Consider the following 26,851-nt stretch of genomic DNA (forward strand, 5'->3'; position numbering starts at 1 on the left):
CACTTGAATTGAATGGTTTTAATCCAAATGTCAGTGTCACAAAAAGCAGGTTTGCATATAAATCATGACAACTTGGACTTAATGTGTTCTTTTGGAGGACAGTATAGGACTAAAAAAAAAAGCTCTAGGAGTCTAATAAATAGCCAGGATATACAGTACACGTTTGAATAATGGACCGAAGATTGAATAATATTTATGTGTTATGTTCATGAAATAAATATGTACTGAGGAAATCCACAGAATGAATTTTACAGTTAAAGGCTCGAAAATGTTTGAGAGTTTATACAGATAATAACATTCCTACACCAATACAGAGCTTGTTTCATCCTTTTGTTTGCTGCTCTTCTTCAATGAAGAGATGATGTAAGCCGTATTGTTGTAGTTGATGCACTCATTGATGTGGAGTGTATTAACCATGTGTTCTCCATTCTGGCAGTACACAGAACAATGCCTCTCTGTTCCTTTACTATCACAAATCTGTTTCTTTTTTTCAGCTTCGTGGGTCCTCTTTGTAAAAACTCTTTCATCATGCATACTTCCTTTTCTCACTTTTTTCTCCTCACTACACTGTGCATTTATGTCTACTGTGGACCATTTGCCTGAGACAGGAATAAGATTTGCATTAATTTAATTTGCACTAATCTATTATAAATGATACTAGAATAGCATTATGTATGTTGCTAATTTCATTGCTGGTCATGAGAAGACAACGATAATGCGGATTAATTCATAGGGCAGTGTGAAGTGATGTTGCGATAAACAATACTCCGGAAAACAAATTCTTTCCATAAATGTCTGGTTTGCTAAGATTAAAGCTGTCTTGTCTGTGAAACCGCTGCAGGCAAGGTGCACTCAACTATCACGGCCAGCCACTACTCAGAATCTAAAAAAGAGATTCAGCAAAGCAATTCACATTCAGTAGTGCAATTCAGTCTGCATGCAAGCGTCTTTAAAACCCAGAGCTGAACTGCATATATTAACCAGGTTCACATATAAAATAACTTGAAGCACAGATGTGTTTTTTTTTTTGTATTAATCTTTATAAAGAAAAGGATTTAGTCACAGAGGGATTTACACATAGTTGCACAAACTTCATGAGAAGAGACACGACATATTGCAGGCACCTACTGAGTCGAGGATCTCATCCCAGCTCCTCAGGAACGAAGATATTCACAGCTATGGCTTTCTAACCCCATGCTCATAATAGGATTCTTTCTCTTTTTGTCTAACACAAAATACTCCACATACACGAACCTAACACTGATAAAAGAAATACAAAATAAAACAAATAAAAAATACATGCATCTGCACATTTACAACTGTTAACTAATTTGAAGACTTTTGTACATATATGGTGAGTGGGCAAATCTGTTATATACATATAATTACAGGTGGAGAGAGCGCTCCATATTACACTGTATATTTACAAAAATAGCCGTATTTTATTTAAGCTTTGTCCTCTTGCTATACAGATGACCGTTTTTGATGCTAAAGGCACACACTTTCACAACGTAGAGCTGAGTGGAAGCAAGTATATGAGTCAGGCATGCCACAAAACATCTACAAAGATGGCTGATAGGCTGATGGCCAGCTATTATAACTGTATTTATTATTGCCATGGTAGTGTGTGTCTGGTTCTTGGATGGCGACGGTGGCACTTTTAAGAAGCCTTTGATACTGAAGACATTTACAAAAGCAAAAGTGCTCTCTAGCATATGTGAGGTGGAGTTTTTCTATCATACATTGCAAAAAGGTACTACTTTTTTCTTTCTTTCACTGCAGTTTTGTGGTACTACAATAACAGTAATTTGAAAATATGTATTGAACTGCATGGTGTCTCGGCGAATAGATCTAAAATGAGAAACGTAATGGCAAAAATCAATGATGCCGTTTATCTAATAGCTCCTAACAGGAAGCAGTTTACCACCTGCTGAGCTCCTGTTAACATTTTCTCCATTGAACGATTTACCACGGCTGCTGATTTAGCCAGTGCACGTATCGAGTACTGCTACACTAACAAACAGAACACACACTTAACCTACCCTGCTATACAGCACTGGACAAAATTCGCATGAGCTTCAAATGTTTCAGAGCAGCAATTGTGACAGTCTCAAACTATAGATCCCTTGGATGATGACAAGTGGATGGAGTGAATCCGGGTGGCCAGAGACCTCTCCAGGGCATGCAGCACGTCTTGGCCTGTGCTCTCCACTGGGGTGTCATAGAGAAGCTGCTTGAATGGCTCCAGTTCGATCAACACCACCATGTTCTTCAGGAAGTAGCCCTCAATGTAGGACAAGAGCTCCGGTGCCTCCAGGAACTAATGAGAAAACAACACAATTAGGATCATATGCAGAGTTATGCACTTAAGTGTAGTCGGAATTTACTAGAGAAATCGTATACATCAATATTCAAACCTCAGACGCAATTACAGGCTTAAGCACGCACTATTCAGAGGTCAATATTAAATGCATACATATGACAACATTAATAATATTGTCTTATTTAATTCCATGTATTATTATTATTATTATTATTATTATTATTATTTTGCATGGAGGACACTGGAGAACACAGCATCTTACTCAGTGACAGGACGGAATCATTTATGGATAAAATTATGAATAATATTAAAGTGAGCTGCAAGCGTAGGAGACGAGTACTCAGTCAGCTTATACTGCAAACTGAGAATAATGACAGGGGCAGTCATATTTTTACGTTGTACAGCCAAACATTTGTGGACACCTGACCATCACACCCATATGTGCTTTATGAACATCCCCCTTTGCAATTATAATAATCTCCGCTCTTCTGGGAAGGTTTTCCACTAGATTTTGGAGCGTGGCCGTGGGGATTTGTGCTCATTTGGCCACAAGAGCATTAGTGAGGTCAGGTATTGATGTCAGACTAGAAGGCCTGGGGTGCAGACGGTGTTCCAGGGTATCCTAATGGTGTTCAGTGGGGTTGAGGTCAGGGCTCAGTGAAGGCCACTCAACTTCCACACCAACCTTGGCAAACCATGTCTTCATGGAGCTGAGTTTGTGTGGGTAGTGTCATGCTGGAACATGTTTGAGCCTCTTAGGTCTAGTGAAAGAAAACTGAAATTGTACAGCAAACAAAGACATTCTATACAATTGAGTGCTTCAAATTTTTGGCAACAGATTGGGGAAGAACCACATATGGGTGTGATGGTCAGATGTCCATAAACTTTTGGCCATATAGTGCAAATAAAAGCACATTTTCAGGAATGTGATCATTACAGTTAGGGTTATACTTGCAGCAATATAGTAATATACTAGACTCCTAGATTATTTTATTTCAGTGCTTGCCATCTTATCATCATCAGCATATTAGTCTTTTTTTCTGCTGTACTAGATGTGCTAAAATGTGCTACTGAAAAAAAATATCTCCCAATTACATTGGCTTGAACTACACGCAGGTGATTTGCATAATTTCAGTAGTGAGCCCAGAAAAGGTATCTTAACCATCTCTGAATATGCATAACTTTCCCCATGTAATTACTGACATAACTTTGGGACATAATTCGCCAACTCTGAATATGGCCCTGGCGGCAATGAGTCAGAAAAAAAATGAAAAATAATAATCCGAAGTTTATCTTTCGTACTTTAGCATGATTGTAGATCTCTACACAGGTCTCGGTGTTGATATTCTTGGAGCATATGATCTCGCAGTGCCTCTGTAGTGCCTCCAGCTGGAAAAACTTAGCAGCAGACAAAAGCTGATGGACAAGAGAGGCTATTAGCACATGACATCACATGGATCATCTGCTGATAACGATTCATCAAAAGAATTCATCAAAGAAGTATGAAGAAGTTAACAGGACTCACATCCATAACCTCAGTATTCCTGATGTGTAGCGCATCTGTTCCACCATAGTACAGATACTGCATCACAAGCTGTAAGAAAATGCATAATTAATGTCGCTTAGAGATCAAATGCATTATGACAGCCTTTACACTATTTACACACATGTAGTGTATGTGCGATTAACACGGTTAGGTAATTCAGTACTCTGTACTGAGAAAGAAAATACTCAAAATTTGTTTACGGTGGAAGCATAAGGGTCGTTATTTCAGCAGTCAATAAATATTTAGGCATAATACTTAATTTTATAGAACCTTTTATGATTTTTTTTTTTTAGTGTTTGTACATTAAGCTCTAAATCTAGATAATACATCCTTTCATAGGGAAGAATCTGTGGTTATAAACCACCAGTGTACAGTATACCGTATGTGTGGGTCTGATGGCTCAAGGACACACACAAAACACAAGTGTAATGGCTGTAGTTTTGAATTCATATTAAACTGTAAACAGTATATCTGCATACTTTAGCCATTTATTGGTGTAGTTAAACCACGGCAGCTAGACATCCACACACAAGTGAGTCTCAAGCAGGTTTTCTGTTCATAGAAAAAAATGTGTCAAGAATATTTCCTATGGTAATCACACATATACTACAAATGTGGTGCATAGAGACTCGGTTCAACACTGCAGTTTATATTTGTCTATGCAGAAAAGCACAAACCTGGAATACATTATACTTCACATTGCTAATTTCAATGCAGGTGTTCTCTGATGCTGGTCTGTTTGCTAGTAGAGATTTAAACCTATATGAAAGACAAAGAGTTACAGTGTAAGGGAATATATTATGCGGTGTATAAGCAATTACACACACACACACACACACACACACATCCATCCATCCATCTTCTGTGACACTTATCCTATACAGGGTGGTGTGGGAGCCTGGAGCCTATCCCAGGGAACTTGGGGCACAAGGTGAAAGACACCCTGTATGGAGTGCCAACCCATCGCAGGGCACAATCACATACATTATGGACAATTTAGAGATGCCTTCAATGCATGTGTTTAGACTGGGGGAGGAAACCGGAGTACACAGAGGAAACCCCCGAAGCACAGGTAGAACATGCCAACTCTGCGCACACAGGGTGGAAGTAAGCAGGAGTCAAACCCCCAACCCCGGAGGGGTGAGGCAAACATGCTAACCACAAAGCCACTGTGCCCCCCCCCCCCCACACACACACTATCTATATATATATATATATATATATATATATATATATATATATATATATATATATATATATATATATATATAAAAAATGTTCTGGACTCAGAATGTATGTGCAGCTAAATCTGAGGGTTTTCTTTTTGTTTAAAATTCTTTCATCAACTTGCGTCCCCTGCGTTAACCCATGATGCTGTTCGACTACCAGCTGACAGTGAAACCAGTGGGATTTAACCCTTGCTTCATCTCTACCTAAAGATGATGAGCAATGCAGCAGTGCTTTAATCTTTAATCTGGCCAGCTCTCGTACCTCCTCATCTGTATTTTCTTCTCAAATTGATCAAGCTCTAGAACATCACCTATCACGCGAATACCACAATTAACACCATCATGCTTGTCATACCGTAGATCACTGACTAGCCAAGACAAAACTGTAACTCTCTGCTGTGTCATGTAACCCACATAGTATTCTTCATTTCTGAATCCAAGGTTCCAGTTTTTGCTCTTTAGATTTTAAGACCTAACAGCAAACATGACCATTATACTTTCATTTCCTTGATTTAAAATTCGAATTGTTTTTCATCTGTTGAATGGCATTGTGACTGCACTAACATTGTCCCTCTGTGACATCAACATGGCAAACAACCGCTAACTTCTTAGAGGAATACAGCAATACAGCACCAGCCAACAAATTAGCACCACAATAGTTAAACACATCACAAACATTTCAATATAAACATAATGCATAAAGCTGACTTTGAAGGAGGGCGCAGTGCATGGGCTCACCTGTTGGAGGCAATAAAGAGCAGAACTTTATGAGCATAGAATGGCTTTCCTTCCACCAGGAATGTCACATCTGACATCTCCTTATTGTTCAGGAAGTGTGGATCTGACACAAACACAGGCAACATGAATAAACAGCCAGACTAATAGAAAAAGCATAAAATAAAAAGCAAAAAAAAAAAACTAAAGAAGTGCTGAAAAGGTATTGTACACTAGATGGCAGAGGGGCCTTTATATGAGAGAGACGACTGTAATTTGAGAACTGTGATGTCTCCAAACAAAAGAGAAGAAAAACATCATGGATGCATTTGCTGTAGCTATACAAAAAAGACACTGAAAAGTTTACTGTGACCACCTACAGTAAGCTCAGTAAAAGCAAAATATACAGTAAATATATCACCTGGGAAATGAATATACATGACTATGTGTAAATATAAAAATAAAAATGATGTATTATGGCAGCACACACCGAGTCTGGAGGTCTGTTTTTTCTTGATCTCGGTGAGTTTAGGAACAGGGTAAGGTCCGTAGCACTGAGTGAAGATCACCGCCAACTGCTGACTGATCACCTCATTCTACAATATAAATTAACATCACAAACACGACACACATCAGAAATAAGTGGCCACGTGCTTAACCAATGCTGGAACAGAAGTGCTGCAGGGGCGGGGATGCATGAACTTTGTGGAGAGACGGGATGCAAATCAGGAGAGTTTAATGTTATTTTCATCTGTGCAAGCTCTCCTTTGTATGGGTGGGTGGAAAACGGATAGACTAAATCCCCAGCTGAATTACTTGCTCTCTCCTTGTAGTCTGACTGATGAGTGCAACTTTGAGGAGCTCCTCATCAACATGACAGTGCTTTCACCCTGAATGCATTGCTGTTTTCTTTTACATATCCTTCTCTAAGCCTCTTTCTTCCTCCAAGCCATCTCTATCTCTCGGTCTTTTGGTGATATGAATATAAGCTTTTCATATACATATCACAGTATATGTACTGCATCACTTCAGAAGACAGGACTGAATCCCTGCATCACTGCAGAAGATAGGATTTCCCATAGATCGCCTCGGACACATGCACACATACACACCCCGCAGTGTACAATCAAACACACAACCGAATACACACATTCAGAAGAGGGCTGGTATGACAGCAGGTGATTTGTACAGGCTGATTGGAAGTGGAGTCTCTCACTTCTCCTATACACACAGGAAGACTGCACTTTGAGCAGGTATGTGACTGAACCGCTCCACCAGAGTCAAAGCAAAGCCCACACTCTTACATAACACAGTTCTGCTTCCAAGCAAATCTCCCCGTTTAAAGTGTTCAGCGGATCACAGGCTACATTACTCTCCCTATCTGCAAGTAATAAGAAATCTGTGGTAAAGTTTCAGAATGCTGTGTGTAGGCAGAGTGGGCTGAGTGGGATGTGTGTATGTGCGATGGTGCAGGTTGTTGCAGACCTTGCTGGCACGGAGGATCTGGAACATTAAAGGCAGGCCATGTGTGATGAGCTCCTCGGTATACTCCTCCTCCTCAATACAGCTGAACTCCTTCAGCAGGCCCTGGATCAGCGGCCGCCTGTGCTGCAGGAAACACGTGCGCAAAGATTCCAGCCAGGTGTGTAGCGTCCATGGCACTCCTGACACACATAACAACTAGTTTTAACATCACATCACAGTTATGACGTAATGAGCACTATCTTTGTGGATTGTACCCTGTATTGTACGTATGTTGTAGCACTCAGAGATGAACAAGAATTCTTATACATTTGCTATATATTTGAAATACAAAATACATTCATTCATCCCCAGCAACTGCTTTATCGTGGTCAGGGTCACAGTGGATCCAGAGTCAATATCAGGAATACCTGGGGAACACACCCTGAATTCACACACTCGTTGACTATGTGTACATGCACGTCAAATTCCGTTTAAGGTCTCTATTCGCTTGCAGCCATAGCCCAAATACGATGTTTAATTGCACAGAGGCATCGGAATATTCTTGTATACAGGGATGTTGTAAGTTTGCCGAATGACACATGCGCTTTTCCTTTCCCAACATTATTTCTCGGGAGATTCAAGACGCTGAAATTCGCTACCTGCAATTCCTTCCCGACTGAGCACCAAGCATACATGAATAAGGTGTTTACATGCAACAAATTTCTGATTAAAACAGGCATATCCCAGGGGTGCGAATCAGAATATTGTCTTAATCTGAATCAGGCAATTGGATTGCGGTGTTTACATGACTCAATACTAGTTAGAATATTGCCAAATTTGGATTAGTTTTGGAATATTGTTATGCAAACGTAGTGTAAATGTAGTCATTGACACCAAAGGGCAATTTAACATAGACAAGCCACTGAACATGTATTTGGGAGGTGGGAAGAAACCCACACAGAAATGGGGAGAACATGCAAAACTCTGCACAGTTACCCGAGCTCAGGGTCGAACCAGGATCCCTGGAGCTGTGAGGTAGCAACACTACCCACTGTTCCAAATTTTATAATTTGTATTTATAGTCATAGCAAGCCTAGGTATGTGACTTCTATTAAATGCTCTCGTGTTCTGCATTTACTTTTACATAGTGACATACAGGTAAACCGATTCTGTCGCATTTTAGAGCAGGTACAGGTTGAAGATCTGCTCTGTGGCTAGAAATTCTTTGCAGCATCAAAGATTTATCAAAAGCACCTTCTGTTTGTGAACAGTTCATGAGCAGTGCTGCAGTGCTATCTAATGCTTCAGTGACTCATCAGGGAGGAAATGCAGTCTTAGCAATGTGCTGACTGATTTGTTTCTATCCAGCATGTTGCAAAACAACTTAACTGCTGTTACTGGATGTTTAATGAATGCTTAAAAGGCTTCACGTAATCACCTTTTATTATTCATCATACTTTTAACTAGCAAGTAGATTGGATGCTAGCTAGTAGGCAAAGCTGTTATGATCTTGTAGCTAAGCTCACAGGAGAGAAATAGAACAGCAAGTCAATGTTTGTGGTAATAATTTAGAAACCAAATAGACAGTGTAATTGAGCCTTCCTGAGAAAATTCCTACAGTTAGCATTAGCTAGCATCCAACAATATGCTAACATTACCCTTATCAGTTGAAGTGATGCTACTGATCTTATGCACACCTCATAAAATGTATATACAAAATGCCTTATTTTATCTTGATAGATTTTCACTTTCAGTATTTTGCACTTTATTTATTATAATAACAATAATAATAAACTTTATTTTTATATAGCGCCTTTAAAGCAGCTTCTCAAGGCACTTTACACAATAAGAAAATACACCGAAAAAAAAAAATACACCGAAAAAAACACAAAACATATAAAAACAAAAAACAGACGAATACAAAATAGTTAAAACCATTTAGAAAAAGCTAACCTAGTTATTTCTACGTGTTCACATGTGGCATATTTAGTATTTTCTATCACAACTAATTTGGATGTACTTTTGTCCATTTCTGATGATATTATATATCAGGGGTCGCCAAATAAATTTGATATGGTGCCTGGAAAAATATGATGGTGGAAGGATTTGGCCCTGAGATACTAATACTAACCTAAGCTGCGTATGTCCAGTGTGATGTCCACATGGCCGTGCTCTGTGCTGTGGTACATGGCTTCTTTCAGAGCTCTGATTTTGGCCTTCCCGGTGCGTGCTGCCTCCATCTGCAAAGAATTCCTCTCCCCTGCTTCTGTCCCCTCAGCCAGGATCTCCTCCAGGGACAACACATCCCCCTTTCCCTTCTCAGACTGGGACAGTAGCCGACGGAACACATTCCTGAACCGCACAGGCACAGTGATGTTTATTTCATGTGCTGTTTACTTCAGAATTTGACATCCAACTCATTTAGCTAAGTTTGCTAGCTGCCTTATTCGGCTCTCCAATAATAGTTTCTGGACTTTGAATTTGCTAGCTTAGCTGAGAAATTGGTGAGTTGCTGTTATTCCTAGAATTACTGATAGCTATTTATCTAAAAATGGTGCTTGAAATATTAGGACGTACTGCTACTTTGCGCCCATCTAAAACTTTTTGAGCTAATGGTAGGTTAAAAAAAATTACAAGTAACTTTATTTTGATCATTTATATTTGTTTCTTTCCTTCCCTAAAAATTGAAGAAAAAAACATTAAAGCTGCAGTATGGAACTTTTTTGGTTAAAAATGAACAAAAATCAATTATTGAGCAAGTGCATAAAAATTAGTGTTCAAAACTGTCTCCTTACTGTGATTCGCAATGGTAAGCTTATAATAATGATTTATAATTTGAGCTGTTGGGTCAGCTTTTGCGGGAAATGTCAGTTCAAATGACGTCATTTGCCTTGGGGTGGTTACATCACGTCCGTAAACAGAAAGAAAAAGAGCTACTATTGCATGTGTGGGTGCTGAGGATGGTGGAGTGTTTGTAGCTTGTTCTTACAACAGTTGCTTAGAATTTAAACTGGTCATATAGACGGCTGCTTTAATCTGGATAGTTCTAAACGCAATCATCGTTGAAATCTGGGGAATCAACTGTTGTCAAAACCAAGAAACCTTGAACTGAGGAGAGCCTGCAGTCAAAAAGGGAAATCGACAGAGCCCGTGCTAAAATGAGAATATATACACCGGCATGGCTTTTGAGAGGTGGCGGAAACTCTGAGATCTGAAGGGACTGAACAGGTAAGACATTTCAGTGGTTCAGTAGATAGCTAGCTAAACATTAGCGCACTTGTTCGCTTGATTCATCTAGGTTTCCTATGATGATGTTTTTTTGTTTTGCTATGGTCAGTCTGGTAAATTGCACTTATTTTCTGCTAGCTATGAGAGAGAGCAATTCACCTTTACTCCAAGAAAACTGCATCCGCCGCTACCTTCGTTGACAAGTATTGGAGCTAATATACAACCCATACAAATACCTCAAACCATCAGACTCCTCCGCGCAGAGGAGCAGTGCCAAAGCACAACCCACGTAACGTATCTTGCAATTTTACATTTCAAACAGTGATAGCAATAGAGAGGCAAAAGTTCAGTACTGCAGCTTTAAAGAAAAAAATATATACACACACTGGTACAGGTCTTGCAGTAAATCTTACAGTACAGTAAATTTTAGAGTAAAGTGAAACAGTGTAAAAATTCAGCAGTCACAATTAAACTACTGTTTCTTTAGGGTAGCTTGCCAATTGGTTACAACTGCTTCAGTAAATTAAATTATTAATAATCAATTTATTTATTTTTTTTACTTTAAATCTATGCTGTCACTTTCCGGTAAGATAAATTTGCAGTGTTGCTGTAATATGACTCTCTACGTGTATGTGTGCTACCTGTGTCCATGTGCTGCGGCCAGGCTGAAGGAGTTCATTTCGCCGTGTGGGGTTGTGGATATGCCATTGCGGTACATAGTCCCCACCACTGGGTCAGCTCCCCTCTCCAACAGCAGACTGACCAGCTCAAAGTTTCCTGCCGACAAACAAGTAAGATCTGCATTCACCGCTGTTCTCCACTGACTGTGTCTTGCCCTTACTGAGTGATGTTTACAGTATTAGATTACCTGCGGCGGCGGCTAACTGCAGAGGTGTTTCTGTGTAGTTCTCCATCCCGTCCTGCAGAGAGCCCTCCACGTTTGCCCCGACATCCATCAGCAACTGATAGACAGAAAGAGAGAGAAGAAAGGAGAGGCAAAAGAGAAGATCGAGAGATTGAAAGACAAAGTGACAGAGTTCAAAATTTGATCACTTTTAACAGCTTCCTGCAATGTGATCTAGACAGTAAACTAAAGTGCTTACAAGACACATTTTCTGCTGAGTGAGAGAAAAAAACACAAAAAAACACACTGAGCATCCTTAGCTGCTATGCAAAACACAGTGAAAATGGCTGATAATGAGAAACATGGTAAATGGGGTGTAGCACGGTCGCTAGGCAAAGACTCTGAGAAGAGCTTTTACACCCACACACACAACTGACCAAAATGTCAAGAGAGAACAGGAAAAAAGAGAGACCTAATGCATAATCCTAATAACAATGCAGGGTAAGTTGTGTGTTCTGGACGAGAGTGTATAGTCAGTGTGCTGTCAGAGCAGGCGGAGAACCTCTACCTGCAGCACGGGGACGTGTTGGAGGAGCACGGCGAAGGTGAGCGCCGTGGCTTGCCGAGTCTCGGGGTAGATTGAGGGGTGCTGGTGCACTGTGTTGGGCACCTGAAGGAGGTACAGGGGACAGTCAGGGCATAAACACACACACACACACACAGACAGACAAATAAGCAGCCAGGAAATGTGCTGGCCTGGGGAAACTCATACACACCCTGCACTCAGCAAAATCTTGGCATACGGCTCCCAGACGACGTCTGACACTTTCATTGTTAGAATTAGCTTTTGCCTGCAAAAGCTCAGAGATAGTATAGAGTGCCATTCAGTTCTAATTTCCAAATGGTCTCTGTGTCTGTCTGTGGTACTTCTGCTTAAAACTTCCCATGTCTAACTCATGTCTAAACTTAATGACTCAGGATGTTAAGTAACAATATTATCAGAATGTATAATAACATTTCCCCACATCTGTGAGCTGCTATTGCTGACTTACAGCATGACTCAAGTGTGATCGATTCCAGCCACAACAGGAAGTCATGCAATCACTACTAAATCATTCTTTGCTTTGGAGTCTCCAGCTAAACAGCTGATTGATGTCTCAACAGTTGCCGTGATGACTCCAAACTAAGAAAGACAGATTGGGAAAAAACTCTTGGGAAATAAATTGGGGCTTTCTTACTGTACCTGTTACGCCATGACACAGTACACAAGAATGCATACAGTGGAACATATGGAATACAATGGAAGCATGGGTTTGATGGGTTCATGAGGAAGCTAAGGAAGGAATAAAACCAGCATGTGCTTTTGTAGGAAAATAATCAACGATGGGGTGGTGCAAAGATACTGTTACCACACCAAAATGGATTATTTTCCAAAGACAGCATGTCCTGGGATGTTTTATTCCTCTTATACCACAGCAATTTGCCAATGCTTATAACTTGTAAGTTCTTAAAGACTGAACATCATGCTCTTTCGACAGTTTATAGTTATAAATTGTTATATGTTGTGGAAGGTCTGCAAAACAAGTTCCTGTTATCACTCACATTAAAACAGCTACTGTATAAACAGTTGTTACCTCACCAGTTTTTTCTTTTCATCTCCATCCATAAATGCTCAATTACAGAGATGTCAATGATTATAAAATTGTCTTTGTTAAATAATGTTCTTAAAATCTGTTAGTCTAATTATTATTAGGCTTAGTTTATGTAAATCATCTACTGAACCAAGTCCCTGTGAATTAGCCGTTAGTACAGAAATGATAATGTATTAGAACAAGCACAATAATATAAACCTGTGATTTGCCTTTCAGCCAGAGCCGTGCTGTTACAGAAAATTAATCAACACCTTCTGACCAATCGGATTGGAGAACGCAATGGCGCTGTGGTATAAGGACACCTTACATTTTGTAATCACTGACCTCACTGTTGATATCAGCTCCTGCATCCAACAGCATCTGAACCATGGCTTCATCGCCACGAGCACATGCATACATCAGCGGAGTCATACCCTAAATAACATACACACATGGATACAGAGAAGTCACACTGACTGAAAAACATTACTTATTTATTATCTTACGGTAAAATAACACCAGTTGCTTTCATTTAAATGTGCCGTAGACACGGAATATTTACTTAATAAAGGAGGGTTTTGAAAGTCTTTGTATACAGAGAGACTAGAGGGGATCCAGCCTAATCCAGTACAAGAGCCCATGGAAAATCTGACGCCATTCCTGGTTCTGTGAAAAAGGCCGGGAACGGCTTACAGTTCCCTCCCAGAGTTCAGCGGTGCAAGCCAAGCTAGCGGGATGATGGAGAGAGTGGTGACGTGTGGCCTGTATGCTGGCTCCCACTGAGACGATTAACCATAAAACACTGTGAAATGAAAGTGGCACAACTGTGCTGATGTAATGAGAGACTCTTAGTACGTCTTCATAGGACAAATATGGATGAGGTTTATGAGGTCTGTAGTGAGGGGATTGCTATTGTGCTGGATGTTTATTTAAGAGTAAACCATTTTTATTTATTGTTTTTTTTTAAATTATGGACGAATGGTATGATGTTTGTATTGTATATGTGTGACGTGTGTCACCTGTTCACTTTTGCTGTTGATGCCTTCAGGTCCGAGCAGATTGATGGCCTGCTTTACCAGGTCCGTGCGGCCACAGCTGAGCATGCGGAACCCCAGGTCCTGCAGAAACTTTGCCTCAGTGGATGCAGCATCTAGCTTCCGTGACATACAAAAACAATCATCTGTCCTGCAGAGACAAATACAAAAACAATGACTCGCTCTGCTGACAAAACACACGGACAACCAATACCAAGTTGTGTAAGTTCTGAAAACAACCACTGTTTTGTGTACAGGTATGTCTCAGTGGCAATCTCACTGTGGCCATGTGTGCTACAAAATTTGTATTGACACAATGAAGTCCCAAATCTGTCTTCAACAGCCCCAAATCTGTTTCCACAAAAGCTGCTACACATGTATCTGGTGTATGATTTTGAAATGGCCTTTTACTTTAGCTGCCGAGGTTCACAGTCCATTCCTGGCAGCATGAGCCGGGCCGCCTGCCGAACATCATCACTATCCACCGAGAAGCTGCGGCGGTGCTCGGCATGGGCTACGGCCACTCGGATCCACTCCATAAGGGGAGGCAGTACCATAAATGGCCTGCAGGGAGAGACAATAAGCAGAATCTCAATTATTCACTTCCCAGCACCTCAACATGCTGTTACGGCTCTAGCATATGCAGCTCTTACAACTATATTAAATGAAATATTGTGATATTTTCTTAGAAGTGTAACTTAAAGCATCTTGCCTAAGGTTTGTTTAAATGATATAAATATAAAATAGTTTTGCTATCATAAACGATTTTTGTTGTTTTTTTAAAAGCTTGACATAAAGGTTCAAAGGCTATTTGGTTGAAGCTAGAAGTATGCATGGGGACTGGGATCCCTTGGGACGGCAAAAAAAAAAAAAAAAAAAAAAAAAGTCATATTCAGGCACAGGTGAGTAGTCAGATATAATGGACAAAGAAGGACCATGTTCATTAACATGAATATACAGCATCCGTTTATTCATTCTTATTAACTGCCTGGTCAGGGTCACAGTGTTTTGCTTGTTTTTTTTTTAAATATTTTGAAAAATAGAACCCAACCAGTCTAAGAAGGGGAAGGGGGAGGTGTTGTCCCTGGAGGAGATCCTGGCTGAGGGGACGGAAGCAGGGGAGAGGAATTCTTTGCAGATGGAGGCAGCACACACCAGGAAGGCCAAAACACAGGCAGGTACAAACAAAAATTGCACAAGTGGAATTAAAAAACAGTTTGTGCACATTTCTGTTTGAGATTATGAACTCCATTGATGTAACTGAGAAAAGCTCTCCACAGACAGTGACAGTGTTCCACCCCTATTCTTTAAAGAATCCTGTAGCAATTCTGGAAATGTGTGCACATCATAAAGCTTAACTTATTTAAAACACTTACGTGTTTTCATTTCCACGTGTGTGTAAGAATTGGAAGCTGACTTCTATAAATCCATGAATAGTTATTGCATCCTGGGGTACGTCATAGATTCAGTTTGAGCATATTTCAGTCAATAGTTACACAAAGAAGCACACTGACATACATCTGGAATAGACAACTTTGCCAGTGTATCTTTGTGGATCAGTGGTTAAGGTTCTGTCCCCATCCTCCCCCAAAGAGAACCACTACTCAGCCCTTAAGCACAGTCCTTGTATCCTGTCTCATGTGTAAGCTACTGTACATCAGATAAAAGTGCAAAAACATAATACTCATTACAATAAATCTGCCACAGTTTACATATGACTGAAGATCCAGGCCTGTGATCTCACCTTTCTGTGTGAAGAGTGATTTTGGAGGGTTCTACATTGGGGTTCTCCCACTCCATCTGAGGGCAGTGCATGAAGTAACAGAGAGTGTAGAGAGCCTCAGGCTCCCAGTGGAGCAGATTGTTCTTCTGGTGCACAGGAGTGCTGTTAGTATGGTTCTTGATACTCAGGGGCTGAAGGTGATGCATGGCTCTGGACACCAGGTCACCTGGAAGCAGTAGGCAGAAGATGAAGTTGTGCTTATTAGTGCTAAATGAGGGTCATGTGACATTACATGTGATTACAGAAGGGGTGGGCGATATCACAAAAACATCACATCATGACACTTGAAGACATTTCTACGATATACAATATATAGTTTTGCTAGCAAACTTGAAAACCATGAAATTTGTCATCAAATCAGCTGCTTTCAGATTTTGTAACCACTATGAAAATTTTAAAGTGTTCTCATGATATTCACATTATCACAATACTTGCATTTTGTATACTGACATAACTTATCATGATATCAATATTATATCCATATACTATAGCCCAGTCCTAGATCACAGTCACACTTTTTTTATTTATTTATTTTTTTATGGTGTTTGGTTTTGGGCTGTCCTGTTTTCAGCCATTCAGTGATGAAACTGTTCACTCAAGTCATTTGTCATCTCCACCTGTTGTGCGACTCTCCTGTTGCGTGTATCCTGTGTTCATATTATTTCTCGATATTTCTCTACAGATAGGATAGCATGAAAGATGATAAACAAATTGAGTAAGTTATTGCCAAACTACTCAATGCAAAAATTCAGCCTGAATTCAGTATGACTTTACCAGACATTTAGCATCACTTTCTGTCTTTTACTCATCATCTTCTCCAATATTAAATCTGTGTGTGAACTTATGTGGGAATGAATCCATGGGTCTTAGCACTTTTAAATCCATTCAGAAGAATACAACGGCACTTCACACTGCATACGGCAATGAATAAATAGTGCCACGCTGCGAGACCATAGTGAGCGAACGCCTCTATAAATTACACAACAATCAGAATGCTGCAGTCACAGCTATTCTCCATTTCACATATTTCTTTGTTTCAATGAATTAACATCCACACAGCCAGTGCGTGACAGACCCAACAGGCCCAATCGTTTAGAAAAAGAAAACAAGGGGATGTTTAACTGACATAATTGTGTTTTTCTTCCCTCACAGCCAAGGCTACAGGACTCAATAAAGAATGTAGTAAAGGGAGCACGGTAAAAGCTGTGCATAACACGTGAATTAACTGACAGCAGACAGCAAAGAGACAGCAATTATCCAGCAATTACAGGATTACATAGATATACGAGATACTCTTGTTTCAGCGGTTAATATGGAAAAAATAGAAGTCACGTATTTTCACAAAAAGACACCCAAGTGTTGACATACACCTGCGGACATGTAGGCGCTAGACTACAGTAGCTACATGCTCATGCAGACACCAAATAAGCATAGCACGAGGTATATATGATGACAAGCAGCTTTGGAAATGAGATAAGGAGACTTAAAGCTGTTCTCAGAGGGCAGTTCCATGATCAGTACTCTCATCTCTTATTCATGATAGCCTGTGATATTTCCTGTGAGTCCAAAGGCCAGTAGGAGCTGACTGAGAGTGATATCCACTCCAGATTAACCATCAGGAAGAAACTCTGCAGCATCTAAAGGCACTTTTCTCCCCTTGTGCTTTTCCCAGTCTTTAGATGAACACAATATCCAGGAGCTTTAATGGCCACGAAGGTGACCTTCATGACTGAAAGCACAAAGTGGGAATACAGTAGCAAATGAAGAACAGAACAGGCTTTAAGTGGGAAAACTGAGCTTCAACTGATGGCTCATCGTTCCTCCTCTAAAGCATAAATAAAGAATGAGCGCCTTGATGAGCGCCAGGTGCAAGGCCTGTTCTGCTCTACACTGTCACTGAAGTATGCAACAGCCTTTTTTTTTTTTAATCAGATCAACATCCCCTTAGCAAATGGCCAAACAAGTATTTTCATCTGCTCTATGTACTGCAATGAACATATGTACATTAGAGTACATAGAACGGTTATGAATTCTTGAGCTGAGCTCTCTATTTCAAAATATATTATGCCTCATTTAACATTTAACAGAGATATCAGCATACCATCCATCCATTTTCTGTACCACTTATCCTACACAGGGGAGCGGGGAGCCTGGAGCCTATCCCAGGGGACTCGGCGCACAAGGCGGGGGACACCCTGGACAGGGTATATCAGCATACATTTTCTGATGTAAAACTTGGGTAGCTATTCAGAATTTAAACAATTTTAATAAATTTAATTTTTGGTTTAAAAAAGAAAGTTAAAACATTGTATACTTTGGTAATTCAATTTATCTGGTATTTCACAGAAACATCCACACAGCTTAATCTTAAATATCGGAAACTGTAACAGCAAAATAAGGATTATTTTTTTCATGCAGGGAAAGTGGACATGCAATGCTAATATTTTAGCCATTAGGCACTGGCAACAAAGCCAAGAACTCCTACAGGCATGCTGGGTAATGAGAGAAGACCAAAGAAATAGGGTCGTTATCAGAGTTAGGAGAGGAAAACAGAAGAAAAAACAAAGTGGAAACATGGAAACACTCATTGAGGACCATCCAGCCATCGCGTTTTAATTGCCAACTCTGACCAACTCTGTAACAAAACCATGAAGCACGTTTCTATCAGACAAGTTATGCCTGCTTTCTTTTACTGAAGAGTCCAGCTCTTTTTTCTTTTTTTTTTGGAATGAATCTGATACCACAATATAATCTGAAATCTACAGTTAATACCGCTGCCTGCCTGACAAAAATGCGAATTGTCAAATTTTCATGCATGACCAAATAAATAAATAAATACTTTTAAAAAACGCCACTTACGCACACCTACACATTATATGTAGAGCTTTCCAAGGCACTCAAAGCGCTTTACATTGTATAGGGGGAAATCTCCTCAACCACCACCAGTGTGTGTAGGATCCGCCTGGATGACATGACGGCAGGCATAGCGCCCCAGAACGCCCACCATACACCAGCTAATGGTGGAGAGGAGAGCAGAGTGATGTAGCCAATTCAGGGATGGAGATTATTAGGGGGCTATGATAGATAAAGGCCAATGGGGGAATTTCATCATGACATCAGGGTTATACCCCTACTCTTTACGAGAAATGTCCTGGGATTTTTAATGACCACAGAGAGTCAGGACCTGGTTTAACGTCTCAACTGAAAGACAGTGCTGTTTTTACAGTATAGTGTCCCCGTCACTATACTATACTGGGGCATTAGGACCTACACAGTGCACAGGGTGAGCACCCCCCCTAGCCTCACTAATACCATTTCCAGCAGCAACCTTAGTTTTCCCCAGGAGGTCTCCCATCGCCCAGGGAGCATTGAGAAGAGATAAGTAATCTGAGGTGGAATTTTCATTTTGATAGTTGCTATTTGTCCTATTAATGAGAGAGGAAGATTCATCCAGCGTCTAAGGTCATTATCTATTGTTTTAAGCAGTGGAGTGAGATACTGGTGCCTAAGCACTTAATATTTCCAACACGGAATGGAAGAAGTGAATCCTGAGAATCCTGCAGAATCCCAAGCCTCATCCGAGAGAGAGAAATTTATTATTCAGTTATATTTTGTTCATGGATACTAAGGAAGGAGAAAATCTCAGAATGCATGTCAACATTACTAGTAGTGCATCTTGCAGGTTAAATTTATTTTTACTTAGATGTTTGCAACTAATGTCTGACTAAATTTAATTTTAATCTTCCCTTGAGATAGAAGGCAGAGATCACAGTAACCTTGCCATTTTGGCAGCTACGGTACCACTCAATTTCTGTGTGAATACAGTGCAGAAAGTTTTCTGGCAGAAAACCTGTAGAGTAAACTGAAGAGGAGTATTTTTGTGAATTTTTTTTTTTTTTAAATAAAAGATCAAAAAGTTAAACAATAAAGACAATTTTTCACAGCCTTTTCTTTGCTCATATTTACCAAGGGTGCCAATATTAATGGAGGGCACTGTAGACATAAATACAATGTATTATGAAAATTACTACTACCTAAATAGCTTGGGACACAATAAAATTGTTTTCATGTAACAAACACACTGTAATGAATATCTTAAAATAGCTTTTGCCATTTTAGTATGTTCTGTGATGGCTGTCCAAACAAGGATAGTTTCTCTATGACAGCCCTAAGGCAGGCAGCACAGTTGCTATGTGCGTGTTGTAGATGCAAGCGCAATCAAACTCCCTTTCAGGGCTACAGACAACAGCAGCCATGGATAGATGTAGAATGAAAAAAAGAGAAAGGAAATATAAAATACAAAGGAGACACTGGTGAAGTTGAAAGACATGCTGTGCTGAAATTATAGGTATGAAAATGGGCTTGGCGAGGTTTTAAGTGCAGGGGGCATTTTGAGGCAATGGACAGTGCACTCTGCTGTCCAATTACAGAAGAATAATTCAACCATTAATGTAATCCTGCTGATGACAAGCAACTGTTTTTCAGGGCAATAAAAGCGTACAATTTTATGCAAACAGCATGCATACCAACACAGACATGGGTTGTGATCACAAAGTGTGAAGTCAGTGCAAGGCATGAGGCTGTAGCACTTATGAGTCATATTGCCACATGAACATGAGCAAAACAGATAGTATTTCTAGCTAATAATATTAATCATCATCATAATCATTATTATTATTATTATTATTATTATTATTATTATACTAATGGTTTCCAGAATTTGTGTCTTCCTTTTATATGACATATTATAGATTACATGGCAAAAGATCAAAATACAAATCCAGATGAGTAATTCAAACATCAGTTCTAAAGCTTTCAGATATTTGCATGAGCAAGAAAACCAGAATTTTCTGACATAAATCTCAGAAGTCTCCAATACTCATATCAAAGGAATGTGAAGTATTTAGGGAATGTGTTTTATCCTTATGTGCTTCATGGCAAGCATGCATCTAAGCACAGTCATGGAGTTATAGGCAGTAATCTTGCCCTTATAGTAACTCGTAAAACAAGGGATGTGGTAGAAAGACTCTGTGGGCTGAAATAAGGCCACGTGTTTGAATATACAGAGGTGGGAGGAGGTGTTTGCATGTGTATGAGTGTGTTTGAGAGAGACACGCACACAGAGAAAAAAGTGACAGAAAAAGAGAAGCAGATTTGCATCAGCTATGTAAACATGCTCTGTCCTTATATGGCTTTAGTCCTATTAAAGGGTGCAGTTTAATACTGTATTTTGTGCATACAGATACTGGAGAAGCACAAATATTAACAAACAGTGTTTTCCTTAAGGCATGGAACTGAACGTGGAACAAACACTATTTTTAACACAGGAGATTTTGATTCAGCTGCTGTAAAAGAGACTATGGCTTTCACTCACTGAGCTCAGCGATGCTCCCCACACGTGTGGCCAGCAGACACTGCTCTATAGTGCGCAGCTCGGCCTGACTGTAGGCATCACCAGCCTTCCCTGACCGCTGCTGTTCTCTGTGCAGGTTAAAACTGTCTGGCAGACTCAGGATACCTAAGAGAGAGACAGAAAGAGTTAGGACCTTTGAGAGAAATGCTGAAGGACATCCAAGCCATCGCTCTTTCTTGTGGCCTTCATATTACAAGTCTGAAATTAGATGGCTTGTGGTCACAATTCATTAGTCCTACTAATGTACTCAAACACAAAATGTCGGATGAATGTCACTTAAAGTAGTAAGTCAAGATAAGAGTGTATGGGTCTCATGTTTTACTGGGAACCACAAAGAAGCAGGTGTGAACACTGAGACTCAGTCATTGTTATTATTATTATAAAAGATGTCTCTCTAAGCCAATGAAAAACATGTAAAAATACACCGTTCCTGAGGATTTTTATCACCTTCGATTAATGACCGATACTGATGGAAGACCTAATGATATGATGGGGATTTGAGCATTCAGCCAAACAGCATTAGTGAGGTCAGGCATTGATCCGGTCGGCATTCCAGTTCTTCAAAAAAAGTGTTGAGGTCAGGGTTCTGTGAAGGCCACTCAACTTCTTCCACTCTAACCTTGGTAAACCATGTCTTCGTGGACCTCGCTTTGTGCACAGGGGCATTGTTATGCTTGAACAGATATCTTAGTATCTTAGTTCCTTCTAATGAAGTGTACAACTAACAGCATATAACCTATAAAATTGTGTAACAGTTTGTGGAAGACAGTTTGTGGAGATTGTGGCAACAGTTTGGGGAAGAATCACATATGGGTGTGATGGTCAGGTGTCAACAAAAGTTTAACCATATACTGTATGACAGTGAATTATGAGATTAAAAGAGCATTCTTTAAGCTGAATTAATGACTGGTACTGACGATAGACCTAATGATTCTATAATGTAAGTCTATATAGATGAAGAGCTCTGTACCATTAGACAGCCTGCTATTCAAAGACTTGGCTGACTGCTCTCCATCTGCAATCTTTGACAAGGTGAATGGAAACGCTATTATGTTTCAGAACACGCAGCGATTACAGTAAGGAGGAGTATGTGCCTGTCTCTGGCAGTGGATACAATTGTAATCACTTGTTCTTAACAAACTGTTCAAGCTGATCAGTCCTCTTCAGATCACAATCTGAATTGCCAAACTTTTCCGCTTTTCGTGCTACCACACAAACTCTGCACCACTCATCAGTACATGAAGCTAAACCTCTGAAGGCAGACACTCCACTTGGTTTTCGCATCACCGTCAAAATTTTTAAAAATTTGGATTTGGTTTAAAAATATGACGGCATTACAACCTAATCTCAAAATATCTTGGTCTCACAGTATTGTGGAATTCAACCATTTAAAAACATACTGTACAAGCCTGTGATATAAATTATAATGAAACTTTATCATGAACTCTTTGTACATAGGTGTCTTTGCAGATCCTTAAACACGTATCCTTGATTAGGTAGAAAAGATAAAAACAGGCTGACGGTAATACTTGGAAGAGCATTTTGAAATCAGCGGTGAGGTAATCATTCGAGCATACACTGTGACTAACCATGAAACTGTGGCACTGTAACCCTAGTCATAAGAAAATTGTATCTGCCTCTATTGTTATATTCTCTTTGCTCTGCTGATGGAGCCAGTTGTGTGTTAAATTATTGTGTAACAGAAAACCATGACTGTTTGTCCAGTCAACAAGGGAGCTTTTTGGTGAGAACCGTTTCATTTATAGTTGTGAAGTAAACACAATTTCAGATGGCTGGAGGTGAAAATGGTCTGCCATCAGTCACGCTCCCTCATGCGCGCGCGCGCTCACACACACACACACACACACACACACACACACACACATACACACAGTATGCTTCTTTCATTTTGAGTTGCAATGTTGGTGTTGATCTTTTATAGAGCTGAAAATCAGAACAGCAGAAATTCAATCAGCATCTTTTGCTTGCTAAGTAAAATATACAGCCTTGAAGAATTAGTCCATGGTTGCCATAGAGACGGGGCAGGGGTGTCAGGGTGGGTTGCTTGCCTGCGGCATGGGAGGGATTTCAGGTGTTTAGAGATGCATAACCACACCTCACTGCTCACAAAACACAGCTTGATATATCAAGGATATCCGTTGAGGATGTAAGCCAAACTCAGTGTGTGTATGTGTCTGTGTGAGAGGTGGCTACATTTCATTCATAAAAAAATAATAATTCAAAAAATAAATAAATCACACAACATTGCAGATCATACTGAACAAGATGTTGCTCCAACTGTATTAAACAGTCATATTATACAGTATACTGCAGTATTCTACATGCATGGCTTTATCACTGACAATTTACAGTACAGTTACTGTTCCTCCGTTTCATTCAGGAAGCAGATATTTTTGCGCCATGGTTATTAAACTATGGAAATCTCTACCGTAGTCTGCTTCTCAAATAGTCTTCCCTCACTACTTCCATGAGCTTGATTGCCATATAAACACAAACATTAGCTAAGTAGCTTTCCGCATAATTATTTGACCCATATCAAAACTTAAGTCAATAAAGTAACTGAGCTGCAAAATTTTACTATAGAGATGATTTGGTAAAACATTTTATATGCACCTTACATTTGTAAGAAGTCTGAGAAATCTGAAGAGGGTCATTTTATTAGGCTGTTGTCTTACTCAGTGACGGTGCACTCAATTCAAACCAGACAATGGAATGCATTATGGAGAAATTCATGTCTACTATTTCACTACCTACACTATATGTGGCGAAAAGTTTGTGGACGCCATCATGTTATACCACCATGTTATAAGAACCTCCACTCATCTGGGAAGGCTATCCACTAGATTTTATCGCCCTGGCTTGCCCATTAGGGACAAATTCATAAATTTTAAATTTATATTCTGAATATATATATTTATATATATATATATTATATATATATATATATATATATATATATATATATATATATATATGTGTGTGTGTGTGTGTGTGTATATTTCTGTAAAGCTGCTTTGGGACAATGCCCATTGTTAAAAGCGCTATACAAATAAAATTGAATTGAACTGAGTAGATTTCAGAACATTGCCGGGGTGAATTTGAGCTCATTCAGTCACAACAAGATTAGTGATGTCAGGCGGCGACGTAAGGCGAGAAGGCTTGGGGTGCAGTCGGAGTTCCAGTTTAACAAAAAAGTGTTCAATAGGGTTGAGGTCAGGACTCTGTGCAGGCCACTCCAGTTCTTCTACTCCAATTTTGGCAAACCATGTCTGCATGGACCTCGCTTTGTGCACAGGGGCATTTTCATGCTGGAACAGGTTTGGGTCTCTTAGTTCCAGTGAAGGGAAACTATAATGGTACAGCATACATCCTATACAACTGTGTGCCTCCAAGTTTGTGGCAACAGTTTGGGGGCAGAACCACATATGGGTGTGATGGTCAAGTGTCACAAACTTTTGACCATGTAGTGTATCACTGTGAATTATGAGATTATAAGAGTGTGTGGGATATTCTCCATGAAAATTAATGACCTTGAATATAAAGCACTATATACTGAACAGTAAATCATTTCAGACACAGCAAGAATCACCTGACAGACAGTAAGTAACCATTTATAACTATCTCGCTATGAATAAAGTTAGATAAGCTACATAACGTAGGTGTTTGTTTAGCTATACTGACATAATGATGCTGAATGCCATGTCTGCTCAAAGTTCCTTGTTGTCCACTATAAGCAGGTAAAGTAAAACAGTGGAAACAAAAAAAAAAGGAAAAAAGAAAAAAGCATGTATAGTGAAAGAACTTACACCCTTGTACACTCCAGGAGTCCAGCAAGGCTCTCCATGACGAATGAGGGTGCTAGGCTCCAGCGCAGCCGGAAACATTTAAAGCAGCGGGTGGTACAGCTGGCATTTCTCACACACGCTTTCTCTTAGCCCCCACCCCCACAACCTTTCCCTCTCGCTCCTGGGGTAAACGGTTCAAATTACAGGAGGCTGTGACACGCAAAATCGTAAAGTCTACACAGGCATGCACACATTTGATGTGTTGTCCATACAAATGCCTGGCATGGATCTCTTGTTTGCCAAAGACGATGAAGAACAAGGTCGTGGCTGTATATCCAGCTCCTTTTCATAAGTAAACAAAGACAGTTGCTAACTTCATTTTTCTCTGTTCGTAAAGCCCGCTCACTGTCAACTAATAAAAATTTGTTTACCAGCAAGGAAATGATAAATAGATGAACAGGTGCTTGGTAAAACAGATTTTGCTAATGACTTTGATGTGTCTCATGGGTGCACAAGTAACAAATCACGACATTAATATATCACCCTTGGGAGTTTTTCTCCCTACATTTGTCTGGCAGCCTGCAAAAACCCTTCTCAATGTTTGAACATTTTCTACTATACATATACATACATATATGTATGTACATTATATATATATATATATATGTTTTGACAACTACATGCTATCCTGAACTGAAATCATATTCCCCATGTCTCAACCACAAGTGAAGTTTTAGCTTTTTATAAAGTCTGGATATCCCCAAAAGCGAAAAGGGAGAAAATATTTTAAAAGATTTCATTCAAATTTCAATGAGAAAAATGCCCCACCTACGTCTACATTTAGAGCCTAATCTACTTAGGAAAAACATTACTGCTGGATTTTTATGACTTACAAGTTTAAATTTAGTTTAAAAAGAAATAAATTATTTGACCATCATCTTTATCCACATCAGTCTCTGTCTCATCACTCTGAGGTTAAATTGCTCTTCTCCATATTGATGATGTAATGGCCCAGAAATATCGTAGACATTCTGACAGCTGGTATCTGATTACACACTGAATTGATTTGGCTTATGTCCATTTTGGACTAACATGTAACTATCCAAAAACCTGAACAAACCGTAAAATATTTACACGTAGCAGAAAGGTTTCAGACATCATTAGACAGACTGCATTTACTTCTACATTTGTTAAAATGACTCCTTACACAACATGCTCTTTGAAAGAAGAAAGTCAAGGCAAGGTTATAAACTGTCCTAAATAAAAGTAAAGCAGAGATGCAAAATAAAAAATAAAAGTAGAGATGGCAAAGTATTTTACTGGTAGAAAAACTCAATTTTGGTCAAAACCTAATTTTTCTTTCTTTTCAGCTGCTTTTTAGAATTCAGCCACAGCAACCTCTGGCAAGTTCAGGTTGCCCTCCAAACATTTGCTTTAAGAGAGACCATGAATAAATGAACAAAGGACAGGAGAGGATTAATTGGTTTCTGCTTTCATGAGTTTCCATATGCCAAAATCAAACGAACAAATGGACATTGAAAAAACATTTACATGGTACTCTGGTAACCAAATCAATCCTTATATGCAATTATGTTCTATCATCAAACACTATTATCTCCACTCTTGAGTATTCTGACTATAACAGCACTGCCACAGTGCATTAAGCCTGTCCCATCTTCTGAACTCATTCTGGACAACAGCCCATGGGCCCTGTGCAACTATTCTGAGGAGGTCCATAATAGCGCTTCCACTGAATAATTGGGTCTTTGGAAGAATGGAGTCTCATTGACTGTGGTGTAACAGAGAAAAATAGAGAGACAGCCTGAAGCGGAACAC

The 26,851-nt window shown here is 39.6% G+C and overlaps 1 protein-coding gene across 1 annotated transcript in view; it reads right to left on the reverse strand.

The window, feature by feature from the left end:
* Nucleotides 1–147: 147 nt before the first annotated feature.
* btbd11b (BTB (POZ) domain containing 11b) overlaps nt 148–26,851 on the reverse strand; it is a 73,059-nt gene continuing 46,355 nt past the window's right edge. The window contains exons 2-17 of the mRNA XM_053622875.1: nt 21,171–21,314; nt 15,758–15,962; nt 14,425–14,577; nt 13,999–14,164; nt 13,325–13,414; nt 11,917–12,018; nt 11,373–11,466; nt 11,146–11,281; nt 9,408–9,628; nt 7,298–7,476; nt 6,303–6,408; nt 5,837–5,939; nt 4,547–4,628; nt 3,849–3,917; nt 3,626–3,739; nt 148–2,320 (exon numbers count right to left, since the gene is read on the reverse strand). Of these exons, the coding sequence (XP_053478850.1) occupies nt 2,111–2,320; nt 3,626–3,739; nt 3,849–3,917; nt 4,547–4,628; nt 5,837–5,939; nt 6,303–6,408; nt 7,298–7,476; nt 9,408–9,628; nt 11,146–11,281; nt 11,373–11,466; nt 11,917–12,018; nt 13,325–13,414; nt 13,999–14,164; nt 14,425–14,577; nt 15,758–15,962; nt 21,171–21,314 (2,174 nt within the window). The 3' untranslated portion in view covers nt 148–2,110. The remainder of the gene's footprint in view (nt 2,321–3,625; nt 3,740–3,848; nt 3,918–4,546; nt 4,629–5,836; nt 5,940–6,302; nt 6,409–7,297; nt 7,477–9,407; nt 9,629–11,145; nt 11,282–11,372; nt 11,467–11,916; nt 12,019–13,324; nt 13,415–13,998; nt 14,165–14,424; nt 14,578–15,757; nt 15,963–21,170; nt 21,315–26,851) is intronic.

Source organism: Ictalurus furcatus, chromosome 4 (assembly GCF_023375685.1).
Source record: "Ictalurus furcatus strain D&B chromosome 4, Billie_1.0, whole genome shotgun sequence".
Lineage (NCBI taxonomy): Eukaryota > Metazoa > Chordata > Actinopteri > Siluriformes > Ictaluridae > Ictalurus > Ictalurus furcatus.